Here is a 23,654-nt window from a genome sequence, read left to right on the forward strand (position 1 = left end):
CCGGTTTAGATGGGGATTTATGGCTGCTCTGATTCCTCTGAAACCCTTGTAAAAAATATGTCCCAAAGATGGCAAAAAATACTTAAATGCTATACGTTCCTAACAAATTTTTATCACGGCAGTATTGCGGATTTGGCGGTCGAAACGCCAATCTCCCCGAAACGCGGCGCCTTTCAGCTGCAGCTCCCACATTCTGCTCCGCATCAACCGCAGTGCAAGTATACCTCCTTCATGGGACCGTGATGCATCCGTTTAATTCCGCCAGCTTTGTAGAGTTACCGTTATGTTTTCTTAAGAGTGCAACGTACTAAATTAATATTCTCAATGGTATTTTCATTGCAGGAGATGTTTGCGTGGCCGGCTTGTGCCACCCTCAAATACAGGGTATGGAACCATTAATTGTTTGCATTTAGTTTTCATGGTCTAAGACGTTGGACACCGTAAAATGGGTCATTATCAAATACCTAAACTATATCTAGAAGTATAATCTCAATTTTGATTTGCCTATCTTTGAGCAAAAAGAAAGTTTATTGAAAACACTGTATTTTTATTTATTCAATTTATTTCTGAAAATTATACAGGGTAGGACATATCAACAATTGGTAGTCTTCCATGTGGCCCTGTTAACGAAAGGAACACAAATAATTCATAATGCAAATATTATAACAAGATATAAGGCAGTAACAAATAATATGTACAGGCACAAAATATATGTAAGCATGTTATAAAAAAATATTGGTATCCTTGGGAATTTATGTTCATTTTATATCTTATACACATCAATTCTTATATGAGACACAGCTCATATAAAAGTTTGATGCTTCATAAAAATTGTATGATTACACAATATTGTTTTATATTCTGTTTTTCTAATTCAAGGATACGGATGCCAATATCTAGAACCAATATCAGGTAAGGATGAATATTGTGTTGCTTGTACTCATTATATTAATATCATATTACAAATGTTCATATTATTATTATTATTATTATAACCAATGCATTGATTATAATTCATTTATCAATAACGTCAATTTAAAAAAAATGTTCTGTCATTACAGTCCTTGATGCCAACAGATTATAAAACTATTTGAGAGTGATAACTGTCATTGTCGATGAACATCAGTCCTAGTCAAGAGTGAATAATCTACTGCCTTTACTTTTCATATAGGTCACTGCTATCAGTATGTACATAGGAACGTTGGAGGTGGAACAATTATTCTACGTTGTCTGTAAGTATATTTTGTCAGTGCTTGTTTTATACAAATTTCTCCATGTGTAAATAATAATGATAAAATTAAAACCCTTCCTGTGCTATGTTTGTGACAAACTTACAGCGGACAAGAAGGTCGATTCAATTTGAAAGAGAAGTTGAAAACCTGAAAAATTAACTAAATCGAAGGTAAAATTAAATTTTGCTAAATTTCGCCGAATAAGTTACGCGGGTAGTATGGAAAAGGGGTAGTAAATGATGTCTCGCACTCGCTGTTTCGTTTGTAATTCATCGTATTTCAGAATATTCATCATGAAATGTAAAAATGATTTAGTTGTTCTATAAACATGTGGAATAGATATTATTGTAATCAATGTATTATTATCCATCATTCAAGAACTAATTTATGACATAATTTACAAACTTAAGACATACCTGATATTTTATATGCTCTTAAAACTTCTGAAAAATTAATATCCACGATAACACAAGATATAATAATTCATACTTAGCAGAACTGACAATACTACATTAGTTATGAATTGTTCTTCTCTACATAAATAGCTCACATTTAGAAGACGAGTCATCAAATTCTTCCTTTGGACAAATCCTTGACTGTCAGAAAGAACTTAAAACTGTGTAAGTTGTATGACACGGGTTATTATTCAATTTCTAGACTCAGTTGTCTTTCGGAAAACGAGTAGTTGGCGGGACTGTGATGTATAAGTGTGCCAACACATACGATGGGATTAGCTACTACTTAGTTATAAAGTCACTTTACAATCCTACGGAAGGGATTTGATGTATTTTTTACGAAGATCTCTCCATTGTTGGCAAGATAAAAAACATTTGCAATTGTTAACTTTCATTATTGAAAGCCCATATAGATTATAAATACTGGTATTTGATAAGTTTTATAACAACCTGAAGTAAAAAACCGAATACTCGAAACACATCATTAATCTAAACGGTGTTTTATTATTCACTTGCATTGATACATTAGTGCATCATTGCTTCTTTGTATAATCCACATTCTTTCCTCCTTTTCATTATGCAGCCGTCTCAGTTCAAGCAGCATTACTCTATTAGCTCAAGAGGTTTTCTCAGAAATGAAGTTCCTAAAATATTTGTGAGTTGTATTAAAATTTCATCTAATCAAGAATGTTCTTTTGTTTCGCAGGTATCCTCAAAGGTACTGGATGGAAGTTTAGTAAGACGATTTTATCGGAAATATTAATTTGTCCCTACTGTAAAGATCGGCGTACCACAGCGTATTCAATTATTGTGTAACACAATGTGAAATTACATCCACACTATTACAACCCTCTAATATGTAACACTGTGAGTCTCGTATTTACAGATTTCAATATGTGACCACACCATAAACAATCACCTTTTATACTCTTAGCAAAATGGGTTCATGGGGTCCAGAGCTTGTCCTGTATTTGAAAACTTTATACGGCCACTTGTTTTAGATTCCCTTTTCTCAAGGCTTCAAAATACGGAACAAAAGGGTTCCTATTCGCACCTTTTATCTAAGGGTGTAGATGGCCCAACATTGTGAAATTACCTTCAGATTGTTACAATTGAAATACAATTTCACAGAGTCCATCATGTGAAAACACCTTGGATAATGGCGTGTTCTCTCCAGCAAGGATCTATTTCACTAGAACGTTTACGCGGTATAGAGAAATGGCGAAGATGGGATTTGAAATCTAAAGAAGATGTGAACCTCGCAGATGTATTGATTTTGATGCATTTGAGTAATTTCACTGATTTTTATGCTATTTCAGTTCTAATTCACATACATAATTCTCATGTGCTATTTATCGATATCAGGTTTTGAATGACACTGAGCCCTGGTTATCCTTTTTTAAAATCAATTATCTTCCTTTAATTTCATAGATTTCTCGATTCCAACTTTATTGAAAGTGTCCCAGACGGTATTTTCGAAGGACTCGACAATCTGGAATTTATGTAAGATAAAAAAAAAATAACTTCGTTTTGGCCATTGATGCCCTCCTGCTCTTCCTTACTCTCTCTTCCCAATATATATATATATATATATATGTATATATATATATATATATATATATAGATATATATAGATATATATATATATATACATCATGGGCACTGACGAAGAATGTGACTTTACCTTTCATTTGATTTTATTTCTACAGCATTTACTATACCATATATATATATATATATATATATATATATATATTGTAAAGAAATGGATGAAGAGAACAATGGTAGACGTAGCTTAAATCAAGGTTCCCCAGAGCTATCTACCCTTTGGAAAAATTGGTTATGCCGAAAAAATGTCTCTGCCGGGAATCGAACCCGGGCCCCCAGCTTTGAATGCCGGTGCCTTAACCACTAGACCATAGAGACGGGCTAGTGGCTAGGCCGACCGAGATCTGATTGACCGTCAGAAAGACAGATTTTCGACACTATACCAATTACCTTTGTCGGGTGAAGGTGGGTTTTGAACAATGACAAGCCGTCATGCCTCAGCTGGATCAAAGCTATTGCTTCGATACAGTACACGTATGTGAGAAAGTATATACAAATGTGTGAAGCTATACATGTACAACAGCTTTGGCAACTCTTTTATTTAAATATTGTAAAGAAATGGATGAAGAGAACAATGGTAGACGTAGCTTAAATCAAGGTTCCACAGAGCTATCTTCCCTTTGGAAAAATTGGTTATGCCGAAAAAATGTCTCTGCCGGGAGTGCCGGGAATCGATTCCCGGCAGAGACATTTTTTCGGCATAACCAATTTTTCCAAAGGGTAGATAGCTCTGGGGAACCTTGATTTAAGCTACGTCTACCATTGTTCTCTTCATCCATTTCTTTACAATATTTAAATAAAAGAGTTGCCAAAGCTGTTGTACATGTATAGCTTCACACATTTATGTATATATATATATATATATATATATATATATATATATATATATATATATATATATATGTAGACAAAGGTGATATTGTTCTGCTCGGAGTCAGTCAAATAAAATAAATTCAAGATGAAATAAAAAGTCCGTTACGAAATTTCACGAATTTTTGCCATAGGGCCTTACCAAGATTTGAAAATGCGTCATGATAAAAACAGTTAAGCGCGTACCAGCTCTGTCAGGTACCGCCTTGGATGCGGAAGCACTAGACAGAGTGGTGCTTGTTACGTAACAAGGAAAAATAAGAAGAAAACAGTGAGCGAGAGAGAGAGAGGGAGAGAGGGGGGCAGAGAGGAGGCAAGAAGGCAAAACAAATGGAGAAGCAAAAACATAAAGCGAGGGGTAATACAAAAGCAGAGTGTAAAATAGAGTGAAAGAGGTGAGGTAAGAGAGGGAGATAAAAGATGAAGAATATTAGAGGAAAATTAAGAAGAAGAAAAAGAAGAAGAAGTGAGAAGAAAAGGAGAGGAGTAGGCAAGAGTAAGAGAGAGAGGGGGGGGGAGCACGCGAAAATCGTTACAGAGTTTTTAGTTCATTTTGAATATATTATTATCATAGGAGTAAACCAGCTTAATAAGAGAGAGAGAGGGGGGGGGGGCACGTGAAAATCGTTACAGAGTTTTTAGTACATTTTGAATCTATTATTATTATTATCATATATGTATGTGTGTGTGTGTGCGGGTGTGAGTGTGTATGTGTGTGTAATGAGGAGTCAGTAAGTATGCGTATAAATACAGAACGTATGCATCCAGTCGACAACTTGGAGTTTGTTTCCTAAAATATTAAGTCAGATTTACCGTTGTACTTAACCCGTTGATCACAGATGAATAGAGGTAAAACATACTGGAATGGTCAGTTTATGATCGCATATCATGCACTACCACGTACAGTATTTACTGATATCACACGTTTCATATATGCTTACATCGCGCAAGGCTTTTCATTTCGGGTGTAAAGGTTTCAAGACTGAGGTTTTCGTCTAGAGCCAAGTGTGAATTACATATCTTAGATCTGTTGAAGATTGCCTATGTTGATATAAAATTGTTCAGTTTCTTTGTTTACATAGAAAATAATATTTTGCATCTTGATTTTCAGAACGTTTATCTTTATGACATCTTACAATACTTTGAAACTGAAAATTTTGTTTAACAGATTTGCATCATAACAATCATTTAGAACCTTGATAATAAATCCTCGTCATTTGTTTTTCTCACAGCGACTTATCATTCAATAAAATCACTGTGATCTCTGCATGGATTTTTGCAAACTTGCCAAATCTCGGTACCGTGTAAGTATACGTTAGTCTAATACGGAAGACGACGAATTATTATCAAAGACTTGAATTCCGTGCAAACATAATGAACATCATCATAAGATAATATAAACACATTATATAATGTAACATTATTTATGTAACTGTGGGCACGTAACCCAATCTCTACTTCACATAAACCGACAATCGAACCCAATGCTTTAGCCTTGAACTTGTAATATAACTTTGTTATTCCCTGAATTCACTAACACCTTGACTTTACTAAATTTATTTGGTTTTGATTGATAATTGTCTTACATATATACAAATGAATTCCTCACCCATTCGAACAATTAAATAAATATTCATTGAGTAGGTGTTTTCGGAGATCACCCGATGGCGAAATCATTTTTTCCCGGACCCCAATATGAATATTCATGACTGGCGTCTTCAGAATAAGAGTTTGCATGCGCGTGGTCGTTTTGGGCCGTTCACGTTGTAAGATGCATGCCATGAATGAATCAGCACACTCAAATTGCCGGTACCCTTCTAGGCCTTAGCTTTAGGCTTAGGTCTGTATCTAGATCCAATTATTAAAAACTTATCAAGTTGCCATTAATAACAAGACAAAAAGCGTAGGTTAGTGTATTAACTTTATCTCATTGGTTTAACATAAGTAAACACAAAGTTCGGAATTAAAGATAAATAGGGCCTACCAGTAATTGTAACGATCTCAAAATGAGCTCAACCAGAGTCAAATGAAATTACCACCAAAGTGTTTGTATGTTATATTTGCCAAATAGCTCTGAAAGAAAATGCGTAAAAATGCTGAGAAATTGGCAGAATAAGCACGGAATTCCATGCCTTGTCATCAATGGCAATTTAAGGTGTTTAAGAATTGGATCTAGAGATCTAATCCTATGGCCTAGAAGGGTGTCGGCAATCCTAGTGTGCTGATTCATTCATGGCAACGCGAACGACCCAAATCGACCATAATTTTGTAAAGGCAAGTCCACGCGCATGCATACTCTTTTTATGCATTTTTTTAATGTTCAATGATAGTTCTACACCATGTACGCTCGCTTCCTTCCCTTTCAATCATTTGTGTGGAACAGAGATATACCTTCGGAAATTTGTGGGTGAGAGGTTTGTATGAGTCCATCTATGTTAATATTTGTCTATTAAAAAACATCTTATCATTATTTTATGTATATTTGTTTTATATAATTTAAGATAAGTTTAATTTTATTTGTTGCCGATTGAATTAAATGAGCATCTATGATTGTGTAAAAAAATAGTTAACAGGCTATGATATTGTTTATCTTACAGGAGCCTGGAATACAACAAAATTGAAGAGATACATAGCGGAGCGTTCCATGGATTACCATCTTTGGAAAACATGTTAGTATTTTTTAAAATGATTAAACGAGAGTACATGATTGAATAAATAAATGACATGTTAATTTGCTGAGTAGTCTGTTTTAATCCAATAATCTTATAATAATTTCAATTGATCAATTTTCCTACGCTCTTAAATTTATGTAGTAAAAATGTTGAGGTAGTTTTTTGCATCACCGTGCATATAACAATACCCTGATTATAGCTTCTATTTTGTACTAGTCAGTATTGGCTGGGAAATATCGAGTTCATTATTTCAATTCAATTTAAGTTTTTGTCTCCCTGCATTAAATGAACATAAACTACGTGAGGAACAAAGAATACACATAACATCAAAGACATTGAGAGGGAAACAGCCAAGAAGGAGAGTATTACCTTATAATACGGCCGACCTAAATTACCATAAAAAGAATAGCAATTATTGACGATATCAGAAGTTCCAAAATATATCTAACAATAATTAGAAAGCATTACAAAGACAAACAGACGCGCAAGTGGTATGATTAAAATGATATTTAAAAAAAATATGTATTTAATACATACATGCTTAATTATCATTTAAGATATTTTTAAAGTTTCATGTGAAATAAATTGATTTAAAAGATATTTTCAAATTAGCCGGCTGTGAATGCCAAAGTACTAGGCCATGTTACAAATTGGATTTTGTAAGGCAAGTAAGGTTTAGGGTAGTTCTTACATATAGGTTTGCTTATTTCTAAGAGTTTTTTTCCTTATCAGTTATCTGAACGACAACAATATTACGACGATAACAGAAGACGTATTCGATGGCACTATCAATCTCTTGTAAGTTCGATTTACCTAAATCTGTAAGTCATCATACCACATCCACATTGAATAGAATTGTAGTTAACAATGCCAGGGGGAGTTTTACAGAGTCCGGTATGACTTCGAGTCATGCTTGAATGTCGACGCGCAATCTTATTGATTAATACGCATGATTTGACCAATGCGGTGATGCCTTTCATACCGCTCAAATGGGTGTTTAAGTGAGACTATTAGTCACACTTAATTCTTTGTAAAACACCCTCAGTTTCTTCACCCAGAATGCAGTATTTTGATAATGTATCCTTACAGTCTAATACCCAATATTCCAACTTTCATTAAACAATATAATGCTAATGATCGAATAGAACAGTGCATGTTTGTGCCATATCAACCTAAGGTCCAGCTAATTATTATGACGTACCATCGAATCGGATAAAAACGTTCCGTGACATGATTTGACAAGATTATGGCTTTGAAAGATGAGGCTATGAGAGGAGTATAGCAAAATCCACTGGTGTCGATCTGTGACGCCATACTTTTTAAATGGGGGAGGGGGGGGGGGGGCAAAAATGGACCCCCCGAACAATAAATTCACAACTCGAATCGACACCGATGGTACAATCCTAATCTTCATGGATTAAGAGGACCGAGGGTGGCGCCAAAACGTCTCATTATGTTGACGCAAAGTCATCGTTGTTTTGTTTATTCATAGATTCAACGTAATTATCTCAATAGTTTTCTCGTTCAGTTTCATTATCAATGTATTTTAGGAGAATAGTGGTTTTATTCATGTATGGGTTTGAGTACCAGAGCATTCCGATGAGTGTTGAAGTAAAATTGTTATTTAATATTTATCCATGAACAGTACTTTTGGATCTATGTAGGGTAATCAAATGTTTTCATTCGATACAGACACATTCAGGACAATCGGATAAGTCTAATCGAGAATAGATCACTCTACGGAATGGGCCTCTATCAATTGTAAGTATTATGGAAATAATCAGACGCCATGTTGCAATCCTGTAATCAAGGAGAAAGATATTCATTCGATTCAACACATCCTCAATTGTTTTAATTTGATATGGCCACTTTGAATATTACATCTTTATAATTGGCAGTTTATGGTATTGTTTTATGAATAACGTATTGGTATACAAAAAAATAATAATGGGATGAATTTATTTTGAAAGTATGAAATTCGCCATATGATTGAATAATGAAAAAAGAATGAGAGTTTATATCTGCAGTTTAATTATCAATTATGATCAATATATGTATATACATATTTCTTTTCTGTCCTCTCGTTTGCATACAGGTGGTTTCAGGTCAACAACCTAGTTTCATTAGATGGAATGTTGGATGGATTGGATGAATTGGAACACTTGTGAGAATTGAACAAATATACTACTGAATTGCTTCGTGTATTCTTTTAGCAAACCATATAAGTGGTTATTATAGGCTTGATGACAAATGATGCTCTGGGACAGATTATAGCGAGACCGCGTCGGGTGGCAGCTTGCTTAGTTTTTAGAAGTTGGATAATAGACCTTATTCATTGTGATTATTATATAAAAGGGTGACGTTCGCCCATATACGTATAAATATTCTGCAAAAATGTAATTACTCAATTACGAAGAGTATTAAACTATAAACTACCTCCACCATTATTACATTGTTAATAACTGAGTATTTTTTTTTTCGCTTGACGAGCAGTCACCTGCCTGGGAAATGCTTCTTTGATTATATCAAATTATTGCTTGTCTCATCATTTCTTCTAGAAACGTTTCAAGCAATGATATCAGACACCTAGCTAAAGGAGACTTCCGGGATCTACGTACTCTCTATTTTCTGTGAGTTAAGAAATTAAATGTTCGTATTCAAAAATCAGTTTTATATAAACGCTTTAAAAAATATTTTTTTTTTTACTCTTGTAAATCAAACTATGAAGTTAATACGAAGTACATCTATTTTTCAAGGAAAAATTTAAGGCATAAAAATGCGATTCGATTCTCATTCAAAATTTTAAATAAACATAAATAAGCAATATGGGGCCATAATCAGAGAGGTGTTCTTTAGGGGCATCTTTTTCTTGAGATTGACCATTTTCGTCAGATTCTTTCTTTGTTGAATCGATTTAATAAGACTATATGTAAATATACAAAATCAACGTCATTGAATTTAAGCGTCACGTAAGTCGACATGTCTTCACCTGTGTGACAAAGAAATACAGTTTTGTTCCCTTATATAAGGTAATCATAAAAATCGGAGGAATGTATGAATCATACTACCAGCATGATGATGTATCTATCTTGGTAATGTCAGCTATCATGGATTTTTTTTAAAAATATAGATTGAGACCAAACTCTGATGGTCATTAATACACAAATAGACTTAATCATAAAATGCGATTGCTTTGAATTAAGCGCTTGACAAATTACATTCATATGAATTCGCAGTTACATCATAAAACTATATGCAACTGTATAGTATTTTGATGATGTGAATGATGTATTGAATTACTTCTTTCACAGTGATATAAGCAACAATCCAATAGTTCAGATTGATCCTGGCGTATTCTTGAACACTGCACATCTTGAGTTTATGTAAGTAGATAGAGCTTTCTTAATTTACGGTTAACTACCCGTCATTGTATCATTTGTTTTGTGGAATACTTATTTTGAGTAAACTAAATTGGCTAAAACGTGTACGTTGGTGAGGGTAAGGGTGTGTCTAATAGGATGTGTGGGGTCAAACCTTTAACATCTCGACCCGGAAGACTTTAATTATGTTAATGAAACCTGAATCTTAAGGACCTCCAAATCAATTCGCTATACCCACATGCAGATGGACTGTAGATATTTACCCCAACGAAATTTCATTCTCGAAGGAAAGAGAAAAAGTTAACATGTAGCATGTGTGGAAGTATTATATTCAAAGATGCAATAATCAATTTTAAGTAGCTAGAAAATTCTGTCATCTGTTTTCTTAGGTACTTAATTTATCATGACTGAGTATTTAAATTTTCTTAATTCAATACAGTTTCATGGTGGATTTACAATTACATTCAATCAAAAGAAATGTTCTTACCGGATTAACTTCTTTGAAGGCTATGTAAGTATTAATTCTGTTGTTGGCACTGTACCATAATCGAAATGTGTGTATATGTGTGGGAGTGGGGGTGCGCTATATATAAATGTGGATATGGAGCGGAGAAGGCAAACTGCCTTGATTACTTGTTGCAGAAAAGTGTGCATGCTGCAAAATAGATGATTTTTCCCCCAAATCTCCTAATTAGATCTTTAAAGTCATTGATGATTGTTAGTTATTTCGGGAATAGCGATAATTAAGAGACAGACAGTAAATGACTGATCTTATATATATCTAATACGAAATCGCATATGTCCTCTTGTACTTCAGATCAACATCCGATAACAGGCTATGTTGTCTCCTTGATGAAAGGGAGAACGTAACATGTGCCAGGACGTCTCCAACGAGTCCTCTCGAAACCTGTGGAAGGCTTTATCCGAGCGTCGTCTTAAGAATTGCTGGCTGGATCATTGGTCTAACCTCCCTGGTCGGAAACCTGACAGCACTGATTCTACGCGTTCGTCAGGAACAACTGACAGTCCAAACACTATTAATCATGAACTTGGCCGTAGCAGATTGCATCATGGGTATCTACATGATTGTCATCACATCGGTAGACATCTATTTCGGCAACCTCTACTTCTTGAGTGCACCACTTTGGCGTCAATCGTATTTGTGCAAATTTTCGAGTTTCCTCGCCTTTCTATCAAGCGAATGCTCTGTGTTTACACTAGCAATCATGACAGTTGATCGATTCATCTGTATCTTATTTCCATTCAGTGTATATCGTTTGACCGTTAAGTCAGCGGGTACTGCCATGGTCTTTCTGTGGTTGGTCATGTGCATTCTTAGTATCATACCGAATTTAGTTCCTGCTGATTTACCTGGGTTTTATGGACTATCTGATGTTTGTGTTGGGTTGCCACTACACGCCGAGTCTGAAGAGATTGGAAGGCTCGTGTATACAGTTGAGAGAAGATATGATAAATTTCTGATCGAATATGTAGTTGAAGAGCACACAGTGCGTCCATCCTGGCTTTACGCCATTATAACATTCATTGGTGTGAACATGTTTTTATTCATGGTTATATTGGTATGCTATATCATGATGTTTATACAGGTAATGAGATCAACCCAGTCAGTAGCAAACGCTGCTTTGCGTAATCGAGAAATCAAAGTGGCTAGAAAAATGGCATTCATCGTAGGAACAGATTTTGCCTGTTGGATGCCGATCATTGTCATGGGTATCCTCACACAGTCCGGTCTAGTTGTACTACCGACATCCCTCTATGCTTGGAGCGTGATATTTATCATCCCAATCAACTCTTCAATCAATCCAATTTTGTACACTTTCGTGAATTATATCGAAAACAAGAAAAAACCACAGCAAGTAAAAACCAATTCTAAAGGGGGTGGTAGAACATCAAAAAATGTGAGTGTAAATGACACCTCACTGACCGAAATTAATGCTCATCATTAAAATGATTATCTATGATGGACATGTCATAATTACCAGAAAGGAGTCATTAATTATTTAATCATAGGCTCAATTATCAAAGCTTTAATATATTTTAGAATTAATAATTAAATTCAAGATTCAAAATTTAGACCGCTGAACATTTGTCTTTTAGTTGTTACAACTGCAAAATATCATTAATATCAATTTAGTGTTTAAAAACTAAATCTTCGTATATATCATCCTATTCATTCTTTAATGAAAAATCATTTTATTTTTTGCAATCCCATGAAAAATGTTACCCGATGGAGAAACACTCTATTTTCCAATAGCATGCCGTTATGAATTGAAAATGACTAAAGAAAGATCAATCCAGGAGAAAGTATATAAGCAGTGTAAATGTTCATTAATAAAATAAATGAATAAACAAAAATAATATTACAGGATTTATATAGCTCACTATCCACCTTGGTAGGCTCTCAAGGCGCTCCGATGTTACCCCGGCTAAGCTAGTCTACCGATTCCGGTGGTCAATGCAGCTTTGTGAGGAATCACTTTCTGCCGGATTATGATTTTTTTTAATTACTACTTTTCACCCCACGTGAAGTGAGTGTAATATCTATAATTTCTAAGTGTAAAGGGTTGAGGACATTGCATTTCCATTTCCATTATAAAGTCGTTATTTGTACTGACATACAATACTGAATAGTTTTCACCACGGGCGTCGGTAGGATTTTTCCGGGGGGGGGGGGGAGGCCCTGATTACCGACAAATATCGGTACCAATTACCGACGTCCGGAGACCATGTGTCAGGCTAGAATACCTCATCCTCCTTAGTAACATTTTCTTTCTTCATACCCAGGGGCATGTCAAGCTCTAATCAATAGTTCGGGCGAAATATGTTTTCATTCACATTTTCCCCGTCGCGGCCGCGCAAATCTGATATTTTTTGGGGGGTAGTCTAACTAAATTTTCATACATAGAAACAAGATGAGGCATTTCACGTAGCCTGAACATAAAAAGTACCATGCGAGCGCGAAGAGCGAGCTCAATTTTTCTGAAAATTTTACTTAGTTAGAACTGAAAATTGAACATTTTGAGTAGCATTTGTAATCATGAAATACATGCGTATCTAACTAGAGTATCCATGCAAGCTAAAAGCGCGAGATGAAATACTGGCCTGTAAAAAGACATGTGACAGATAGTTACATGTAGCAGTGATCCATGAACAGAATATATATCTCAACAATTCAAAAATGCTAGTGCAAAGTGCGAGCTAAAGAAAAATGATATTTCGACCTGAAAACTCGATTGTAACCATGAAGAGGATAAATATATTAACGAAACAATTGACGCGAAGCGCGAGCTGAAATTTTGTTATATTTCGACTTTAAACTCGATTGTGACCATGAAGAGGATGTATCAACCAAACAGTCGATGCGAGCGAGGAAGCACGAGCTAATTTTTTTTATTTCTGACCATTCTAGACATTATTTTTATATGACTAATATGCGTATATAACTGATGGAAGACTGTTTCTGAAAATGAACATGTTAATGACTGCAGCGACTTATGAATAAAATGTATTTCTCACTAATCAAATAGAACGAGTGCGAAGCGCGAGCTGAAAATAATTGATATCTTAACTTGAAAATTAAATATTTCACTTTTTAAATAAAGAACAAACTCAGATTCAAAATCTGTAATTGAACAAGCTGTGTATCTCAATAAACATCATGCTTGCGCGAAGCCCAAGCTGAGAATTTATTCATATTTTGAGTTGAATACTAAACGTTTTCAGACGTTTTTATATACAGATGTTGCATCTGTAATATTTAACAAGCAGTAAATCTTAATAAAAATAATGCAAGCGCGTAGTGCGAGCTGAAGTTTTTATATACTGACCCGAAGGAAATGTTTAAGCACGGTCCAAAGTGAAGAAAATTATGGAGAGGATATGGATTTCACTAAATGTATGATGCGAGCGCGAAGCGAGAGCTTATTTTGTGTGGATATTTTGACCTTAACACGGGACATTCTAAAAGTTTTTTTATAAAGAACAAACTCAGAGTCCGCATCTGTAATTAAACGAGAGGTGTATCGTAATAAACATAATGCAAGCGTGAAGCACGAGGTGAATTTTTTTACCAGAAAGGGAAATATTAAGCACTGTCCAATATGATAGAAAACTATAGATAGGATATCGATCTCACCAAATACTTGGTGCGAGCTGATTTTTTTAGATTTATACCTTCAATCCGGGACATTCTAATCACTGTCGGTAGAGAAACTGACAACTTTTGATATTGTAAATCACTGTCGGTACAGAGAGAGAATTCCCCACGTTCGCATTAAGGATAATACAATTTAAAGATAACAGAATGCAATTTGACATTTATTGACAGATGTAAAGACCGAGTAAGAAATTGTTTTTTTGGAGCAGTTAAAACAATCTTTTGTGACCCGACGGTTTGTAATTTCCCGACAGGCATCAGTCTAACAGCCTCGATGTAACAGACAATATTTTTTTTTCTAATGTCGGAAAGTGGAATTTTCATTTAGTTACCCGAGAAGAATGTGCCTAATTTGCATAGTATTTTCGTACAGGTGTTTGGAATTTTCTTGATCGGCCGGATCACTAGATAGGGTTAGGATGATCGATGTATGTACGCTCGAAAAATATAATTCTAGTTATTTTCAAATCCTTAAAATCTGTAAATTACATAACAAGTTATCTAGTTATTTTCAAATCCTTGTTATGTAATTTACAGATTTTAAGGATTTGAAAATAACTAGAATTATATTTTTCGAGCGTACATACATCGATCATCCTAACCCTATCTAGTGATCCGGTCGATCAAGAAAATTCCAAACACCTGTACGAAAATACTATGCAAATTAGGCACATTCTTCTCGGGTAACTCAATGAAAATTCCACTTTCCGACACTAACATTACGGATTCCGCTTCTTTACGTATGCCTACCTAATCAAAACCTCTACCCTGTCCCCTTCTTTCCCCCTCTGATTATTCTCCTCCCTTTTATTTTCGTTTTGTTTTCAATTCGTTTTCTTCTTTCTCATCCCCCTCTTGGTTTCATTCTTTATATGTGTTTCTCTTTCGCTTCTTTTCCTTTTTCTTACCTCTTCTTTTTTCTTCTCTCGCCCCTTTTCCTTACTTTTTTCACGACGTCAGCGCAGATTTACCGAAGATATCCCAAGTTGTGGGGTGTCGCACCCCTCCCTCACCCTTTAGCAAAGGCCCTCTCACGGTCGGATACATCGTCCCTAACCTTATTAATTTACATATATTTGGATCAAATGACTCTTGTGTTTTTTAGTCTTGGAAAAAAAATACAGCTAATACTCTTAATCAAAAATGCCCTTCTCTGAAGAATGACTGTCAAATGCTGCTATCATCCAAACATCCGTTTTTCAGCCGATAGTCATGTGTTAAAATACATGGAAAAACGTGCATGGCTATTCAAGCAATCGATCCCTGAATTATGGTTGCGGATTAAACTCAGAATAATATGTGAGAGGAAGGTGCATATACAGCTCCTTACGCTGTTGGACAATTTGTATGGCTACGAAAGAATACCAGAGAAAAGGTCGCTACCCCATACTGCAACCAAGATGGCTTGGCCCATAGCTGGTTGTTACCGCCTATCAGATGCCTATCAGATTCAACAGTCTAGGAGGTCTTAAGTTCTAAACGATGGAAGTACAAATTGATTGGCTGAAACCCTATCAAGGTGTTGAAAGTAGGTCATCAGGTGGTGTCAGCATACACGATCACGACGCAACCGACTCCCCAGCAGACATCCTGCCTGATAGCGATGTGCTTGGAGACCCACCGGGCCAGACACCAGCAGGTGAAGAGGCATCTGAGGGACAAGAATATGACACGTTGACAACAGACCATGATACCGCAAGTTTCACTACGTCGTGCCCGATGAGGATGTGCCTGGAGATTCACCAGACCTAATTAATCCAGGCTGCAGGTGAACCAGATGACGCCTTGACAGACGACCACACTTTGGGAAGCTCCTCAGGAGACATTCCGCCCAATGACGAGGTACCTGGCATGCCTGGAGAGCCTCCAGGCAACAGTTCCGCAGACGAAGCAACGAATGGTGCAAGACACCGCACCTGAAAAGGGGACTTCAGCGAGAGTTATTGTAGCGGTTAGAGCCATTTTTAACTGTGTTATCGAAGTTTTCGTAAATGCATAGGATAGTGTTTCAAGGCTTCGCCATTACACATACTCCGTCCTTCTTTCATGGGTCTTATTATATTCTGTGCACTGATTAATCTTTGAGAAATTAAAAGTAAAGATCAAACTTGATCCTACACCCTAGACTACGTGATTTGGAGTGTTATAAAAAGGGAAAGTGATTTAATGAATGCTGGTGAATGGAAGGTCGACGGATGTTTGATTGACTGAAGTGAGACGTGAAAGGTGATCGACTGCAGTTGACGGATGATCTGAATAGAGAAACCAGGCAAGAGTCGACGGTTGGTGATGGTTTTTTACCTGTCTTTTCTATAAACCATCAGCAACGGTCATATATTCTGACCAAACGAACGCAACTTACGGTCAGGCACGGTGGCATCCCGACAAGAAAACTGTGTCAGCTGAAGGTTGGATTCGAGGCCGTCACAATAATGTGTGAAATTATACATGTACAACAGCTTTGGCAACTCTTTTATTTAAATATTTTGTTAAAGAAATGGATGAAGAGAACAGTGGTAGGCGTAGCTTAAATCAAGGTTCCCCAGAGCTATCTACCCTTCGGAAAACTGGTGATGCCGAAAAAATGTCTCTGCCGGGATTAATCGAAGTCGGGGCCCCCAGCTTTGAACGCCTGTTCATTATAACCACTAGACACAGAGGCTCTCTCGTTCTCTTCATCCACTTGATTTCTTACACAATATATATATATATATATATATATATATATATATATATATATATATATATATATATATATATATATATATATATATATGTGTGTGTGTGTGTGTGTGTGTGCGTGTGCGTTTGGGGGGTGTTGTGTGTGTGTGTGTGTATATGTATATATATATGTATAATATATACATTATATATAAAAGTGCAAGTAATTAGAATGCTCTGTGACCTGAGTAAGGCATTCGATGTGCTTAATCTATACATATTACTTTTCAAACAATATCATTATGGAATCAGATTAGTTCTTCTATTCTTCCATGGTTTAAAAAACAACAGTAAGTTGTATTCCATACATCATTCTCACTGATGCAGATGCAACTTTCAAGACGGCATCTTCTTATCAAATGGAGACAAGAGCCTATATTGGACATTATGATATGAAACGACACAGAATTTATTGATTGAGTTAAACCTAGTGTAGGTTTGCTTTAACCACAATTCTATGTTTACCTTAACCACAATTATATAGAAAACAAATGTAATTACATCTATGTATTGAAAAAGAAAAAGTACGTCAGCTAAACTGGATTCATTACCCAAAATGTAATATTTTTATCATAATTAATAGTTATACAGTGGATACCTTATCGAACTAAAACACTTAATTTCTTACTCCATATTCCATATTGAGAGAAACACATCAGACAATATGGTTGATTGACTTGCTTATTGTTTTTTTTCTTCAGACAAAATAGAAAATAAAAAAATGACGTCATAATACATAAATGGTAAATGTAAAAAACATACCATATAATTCCCATATAACAAAGTTTGTAGACAGAAAGATGATCATTTCTTTAAAAATACATTTCGAAACACAGGCAATGAATGGGGACCTTCTGAAAACGAAGTTGAAGAAAATTGTAGCATTTACCATTACCTTTGGTTTTGCACTGCAATCTTAGAATTAAACGAAAAATGGCAGATTCTTATCTATAACACATTTCTCTTGTCAAATTTCCACTATCTCCTCTCTTTCCCTCTCCCTATCTGTATGTTTGCTTTTTTTTCAACTCTTACCAGTGACTTGAAGTACCTTTTCTCTAAAAAGGCAACCATCATTTTTGCTCATCCTTTTTCAACTCCCCTGTGTCCATGCATTCTATGTCTATTTACATGGTTTACATTAAGTTATGTTCTAACTTTTTGAGTAAAGAGTAAGAGTTCAAGCAACATGTCGGAAATCAAAGTTACTGAGAGTCAGGATTTTTTTCTATATAAAGTTTTACTTGATAAGCTCGCATCAGAAAGTCTACCATATCTTGAAGCGTGTGTGCTTTGTGTAGAAAAAAAACCTTCGCTTGACAAAACGGTACTAATAATTTTACTAGTACACGTGATTTCGTTCCGATCTGTCACGATCTTGACTCGGCGATATGGGTTAATGTTGGCCAAATTTTCTTCCGTCACAATTAAGCACGGTCCTGTTTTTAGTTTCTCTATCTCTTTTGGTCTCATATTGCAGCCGATGTGCTTTATCTGTGATAGTATAGTGAGAGAGTTTAATTGTTCAATTATTAAGGTGCCAGTCACTCATTACCCTGTCTTTTGATGCTTCTTATTTGTAATGACAAGTACTTACCATAAAGAAATCACTGCTGTGATGGCCCATTTTCGTATAATAATGCTACAAATCTACCTTTTAACAAGGATTTGGGTAATCAAAGTGTCATCTTATTTTTCTTTTCATGTTTTTAGTCAAATATCCTTTGATCAATTTGAGGACTGTGTGATATTGCATTACACGAGTGTTTGTTTTGTGTAATATTTCATAGTATGTAGAGATTATGTGATTACGTTTGCTATAAAAGAAAAAGAATAAATTTTAGTAGTGTCAAATTAGTCATCGTTTAGTGACAAATTTGTTTTGATATGATTTTTATAAAATAGATTATGAAATTTTCCTTCTTAATTAAAAAAGTGTTCGTTTATTCACAACTTTTCGAGAATGCATTTACAGAATATATCATGGTACTGAATTAATGTTAATTGCAGTATATGATAAAATTCTATTCTCTGAATGAAATTGTCTCAATCAAACAGAAATGGGGAAATAATTTGAGATCAACTGCATCACGGATCTCTGTTTCAATTTCGATTCTGATAATATAGATTAGGAGAACTTTCTTTATCTTCGTTCCTTTGGGTAGCGTACTAATTCAGACACATCGAGGCATGAAAGTGTTATGTAAGATGTGTTGATGTGTTGGGGTGTTTGGGAGTATTTGTGTTGATTGTTGGATATGTGTGGGAATGATCGTTAGCATTATTCGAACCATAGTTCTAGTAGGATCCATATTTAAACAAAAACATGTTGCACAACCTCGGATAAGAAGCCTAAGCAATGTGGGTGTACTAGTGACCTGTCCCCAATCTGTTTCTGTCATCTTGTTTTTTTAGATTTAGGGTACAGATATGACTGACAATAACGGCAGCCATTTCCTTCTTCAGTACTTCAAACACCTCCGTATATCAAGTGCCCATCAATCTTAATTCACACAATCTACATGATGTAATAAAAACTCATACAAGATCTCGGACAGACATCACCGTATCCTTTGGACTTCTTCACGGCTCCTGACTTTTCAACCATTATCCAGAATACACTTTACTACAGCTTTGAAATCGTAAAGTAAACATCTTTATTGGCTTCCATTATGGCGTTCCTTGATGTGCTTACGTCAAATATGTCATACAAGGGATTACTTATTTTGTTTTAGAAGCCATCAAATGGTATAAATACGTTCATCTCGAGGTGCAGTAGAAAATGTTTCATATGGAAAAGATTTTATTCCTTTGATTTTTGACTGTTAAAGACGGCAAAATTGACCATGCCTCTTCGTAAAATTTCACTTCCATTTATTTACGGTGCATTTATGATATGTATTTTGGGAGAAAGAATAAATGTTTCTTTGTCTAACATGAAAAATGTTAGTCAATCAGTTGGTAAGTTCCTAATATGACTTTCAATTTTATTTGTCGTCTTCTATCCAATGTAAAAGAAATACGATAGGTTTATTTTGTATATAACATTTAGGCAGGCCTTTTCAACGCTTATTTGAGCTCCCTTTTATGTTTTCTATATTTTATTCCAACAGATAAGAACGTCCGTCTTGTTGACAAATACGGCAATGACCAATCGTCTGAAGGATTCGTTCTGGTCAATATAAATGGAACTTGGGGAGGCATTTGCGAAGAACCTAGCTGGGGTCTCGCTGATGCTGAAGTTACGTGTTCAGAACTTGGGTTCAGCGGTGCAGTTTTTAATGATAACTACATCTACAAAAAGGATCCCGGTATTCTTCTCTATGATGTGCGATGTGTCGGGAATGAGACTAGTTTGTTAGATTGTCCGAATAGTCGTGTCGATCTATTTGGAGTGTGTAATAAATATTTGAAAGCCTCGGTAGTTTGTACGAATTACACAAGTGAGTATTGTATGATAATGTTTACATCATGTACATGGAAAACATTTTACTTGCTAATGCTTGATCAAGATAGCGTTGATGCATTTTACGATGAAATGGAAATGATCGCACATTTCTTGTTTACCAATTGATCAAGGGCTGCTATATCGGACATAATTATGATCGTTGCCAGACGGATCTTTCCTCTGACATTTACCCTCTAATATCGTCACAATTTCACACTAGGCAACGGATAATCATTCCTGGAGATGTTTTGTTTACTCATATATATTTATTTATTCCTCTATATTATATTGGATTGTTCGATCCATTGTCCAAAACATTTTTTTTGGGGGGGAATGATAAGGATATAACAATCCTTCCACAAATCTTACATTCCAATATAATCGCATTTCGTATTTATTTGGTTCCCGGTAAATCATATGGCCTAATCATGGATTTTTATTTTGCAGTTCGCCTGACGGACTCCCACTTTCTGGGCGAAGGAAGGGTAGAGTTGTTCTACCTCGGATCTTGGAGGCTGGTTTGCAGTGACCAATGGGATCTAGACGATGGACACGTAATTTGCAGAGAACTTGGACTTGGTAGAGCCTTAGCCATTGACGAAAGTTATATCTCTACAAGCGAGAGTGAAGATTACATTTTAAGTGACGTAAGGTGCAATGGAAGTGAATCCAGTTTATTGGCGTGTCCTGGATCTACTTTCAGCTTTGGCGAGTGTAACTCTACTCGAAGAGCGAGAGTACGGTGTTCCAGTGGAGGTGAGTTTCGTTGAAAGTGTAACTTCCAGAATTTAACAAATCGGTTATGTGTTATTTTGATATCGTTTCGAGTGTTAAAATGATAAAAATGTAAATGTACACAATTTTTCATCCATGCGAAATGCTAGATTTGTTCTGTGTGCAATGAATTGCATGAAAATTATTTTTTGTTAAGACACTTTAAAGATTTGGTAAATCATAGGGTTACATTATAAAATGGGTTTTACTTGATAAATTTTGCGATTTCACATTGTAATCTGTTTGAATCTACTGCCCTAACAGATGTGATATCTGCTTTTTTTTAAGTTGACCATTTCTTAAGCATGGAATAGGCTGAAATTTCAGGACGTGTTTGCCCGTAACGCTTTGATGTCTAATAACTGTAAGTGCTAAGAGGGACCGTTGTATTTGTGATCGAATTTGTGATATGTCTATTTCAGTATTTTTGGTAGATTTATTAGAACAAAGGTATATCATAAAATTAGTCCGATATTCCAAAGTATATTCTAAAGTATCATACATATTCCATATTAATCTTATTAAGGGAATATTTCATCAATATAACTTTTTTCCACGACAAAGTTGATCACAGTTATATGCGAATGAGTAAGCCATTATGAAATATATATATTTTTCTTTATGAATACACTATCGCTACAGCAATAGTGCCATTTAAAAGATAATCGTAAAGGGGCTTTTACAAGTGGTCGTGTGGTCACTCTTCGATGGTTGACACCCTGCGCATACATTCGTAATTCCGAAGCTTCATTATTCCGAAGATTCGTAATTCCGAAGGTTCGTTAGTCCGAAAACAAAATGAGGTTCGTAATTCCGAAGGTTCGTTAGTCCGAAACGAAATGAGGTTCGTAATTCTGAAGGTTCGTTAGTCCGAAAACGAAATAAGGGTCGTTAATCCGAAAATTAAATAAGGTTCGTATTTCAGAAAATGAAATAAATTCATTTTGGTAACAAGAACGGTGCTGTTCTTGCAAGATAACAGGATATTATGCAACAATAAACTATCGAACGATGATTTATACGTGTGTTGTGGCCAAAGCATGTATTGATTTAAGAATAGGCGACCGGATCAAACATACGCTTAATTTTGATTTTATCTGAGCAAATGCTGCCCAAGCAAATGGTTTAAAGATGCAGGGAATTGAGTGTGTTGGTCGTTTGTGAGTAACCTCCAGATAATAGGATTAGTATTGGAGGGGCTTCTGCTGGTAATAAAAAAAATACTAATGATGAACATAATAATCGCAAACATCGCAAAAATGGTGATAAAGAATATAAATGTTAATAAAATTTTATTGATCGCTTTCCTAGTGTTAACAATGTTAATCCGTTTTTCATCATTACAAAAAATGCTCGGAATGTTAACTTTTTATGTGGGGCGTTGTGGCCCAGTGGGGTTTGGTCTTCTGACTATGAAACAGAGGGTCGTAGGTTCGAATCCCAGCCATTGCGTAAATTCCTTCAACAAGAAATTTATCCACACTGTGCTGCACTCAACCCGGGTGAGATGAATGGGTACCCATGGAGTATAAAGAAATTAATTAAATGCCTTCCTTTGGGCGCTTAGACAGCCCGGCTAAAGCCGGGGTAATAATAATAGTAGGGCCCGCTGGGAGAACATTTTTCAGAACTGAGGTGGCTTCCCTTGGTAAATAGTACCAATGTTATTATTATGTCTTATTAGGCCTACATGAAATTTCCAAAATTTCGCAACATCTCACAATAATGCCCTTTTAACAGTAATTAAGTCCATAATTGACTAAAGAGCGAATTTACAACTTCAGATTTGAATTTTTTCCAAACCGCTTGCTCGCTACGCTCCTCGCGAAAAATAAAACCTAAATATATATGTTATCAATCAGAAATCAATGAAAAAACTTTGCTCAACTTAATTACTACAAAACACACAACTTCTTTGCACAAATGATAATATCATGGTGAAAATATTCGTTTGCACCAAAATGCCCTCTTTGGTAAATAAGTGCACTTTTTTACCCCCCCCAAAAAAAAAGGAAAATACGTTCCACCGCCCATGGTTGAAACATGTATCGTCTTCATGGCTAACTGCAAGAATCACTTAACATGTCCCTTTTAGATCAGGTCAGAGCTTATAATTAGAATTTATGCTCGCGCTTCTTGCTCGCAGCTGTTATCTAGTTACATAGCCAACTTGTTTTGAAGATCACAAACATATATCCCATCATATTTTCAACGAAAACTGTAGCTCGCGCTTCGCGCTCGCATTATTTAACAAGGGCTCATGATATTCTTACATGTTTAATTTATTTTATAATAATTATTGGCTATTAGCAATACC

The 23,654-nt window shown here is 35.5% G+C and overlaps 2 protein-coding genes across 2 annotated transcripts in view; both read left to right on the top strand.

Annotated features, from left to right (window-relative positions):
- Positions 1–8,535: 8,535 nt before the first annotated feature.
- On the top strand, positions 8,536–12,184 carry LOC121406947 (G-protein coupled receptor GRL101-like). The gene is made up of 6 exons (XM_041597822.1): positions 8,536–8,598; positions 8,933–9,001; positions 9,396–9,467; positions 10,149–10,220; positions 10,657–10,728; positions 11,035–12,184. The coding sequence occupies exons 1-6, from the start codon at positions 8,582–8,584 to the stop codon at positions 12,182–12,184; spliced, it is 1,452 nt and encodes a 483-aa protein (XP_041453756.1). The 5' UTR covers positions 8,536–8,581.
- Positions 12,185–16,228: 4,044 nt separating this feature from the next.
- The window catches only part of LOC121406948 (relaxin receptor 2-like), a 34,681-nt gene continuing 27,255 nt past the window's right edge, over positions 16,229–23,654 (top strand). Inside the window, exons 1-3 of the mRNA XM_041597823.1 lie at positions 16,229–16,345; positions 20,168–20,558; positions 21,011–21,319. Of these exons, the coding sequence (XP_041453757.1) occupies positions 16,229–16,345; positions 20,168–20,558; positions 21,011–21,319 (817 nt within the window). The remainder of the gene's footprint in view (positions 16,346–20,167; positions 20,559–21,010; positions 21,320–23,654) is intronic.

Source organism: Lytechinus variegatus, chromosome 2 (assembly GCF_018143015.1).
Source record: "Lytechinus variegatus isolate NC3 chromosome 2, Lvar_3.0, whole genome shotgun sequence".
Lineage (NCBI taxonomy): Eukaryota > Metazoa > Echinodermata > Echinoidea > Temnopleuroida > Toxopneustidae > Lytechinus > Lytechinus variegatus.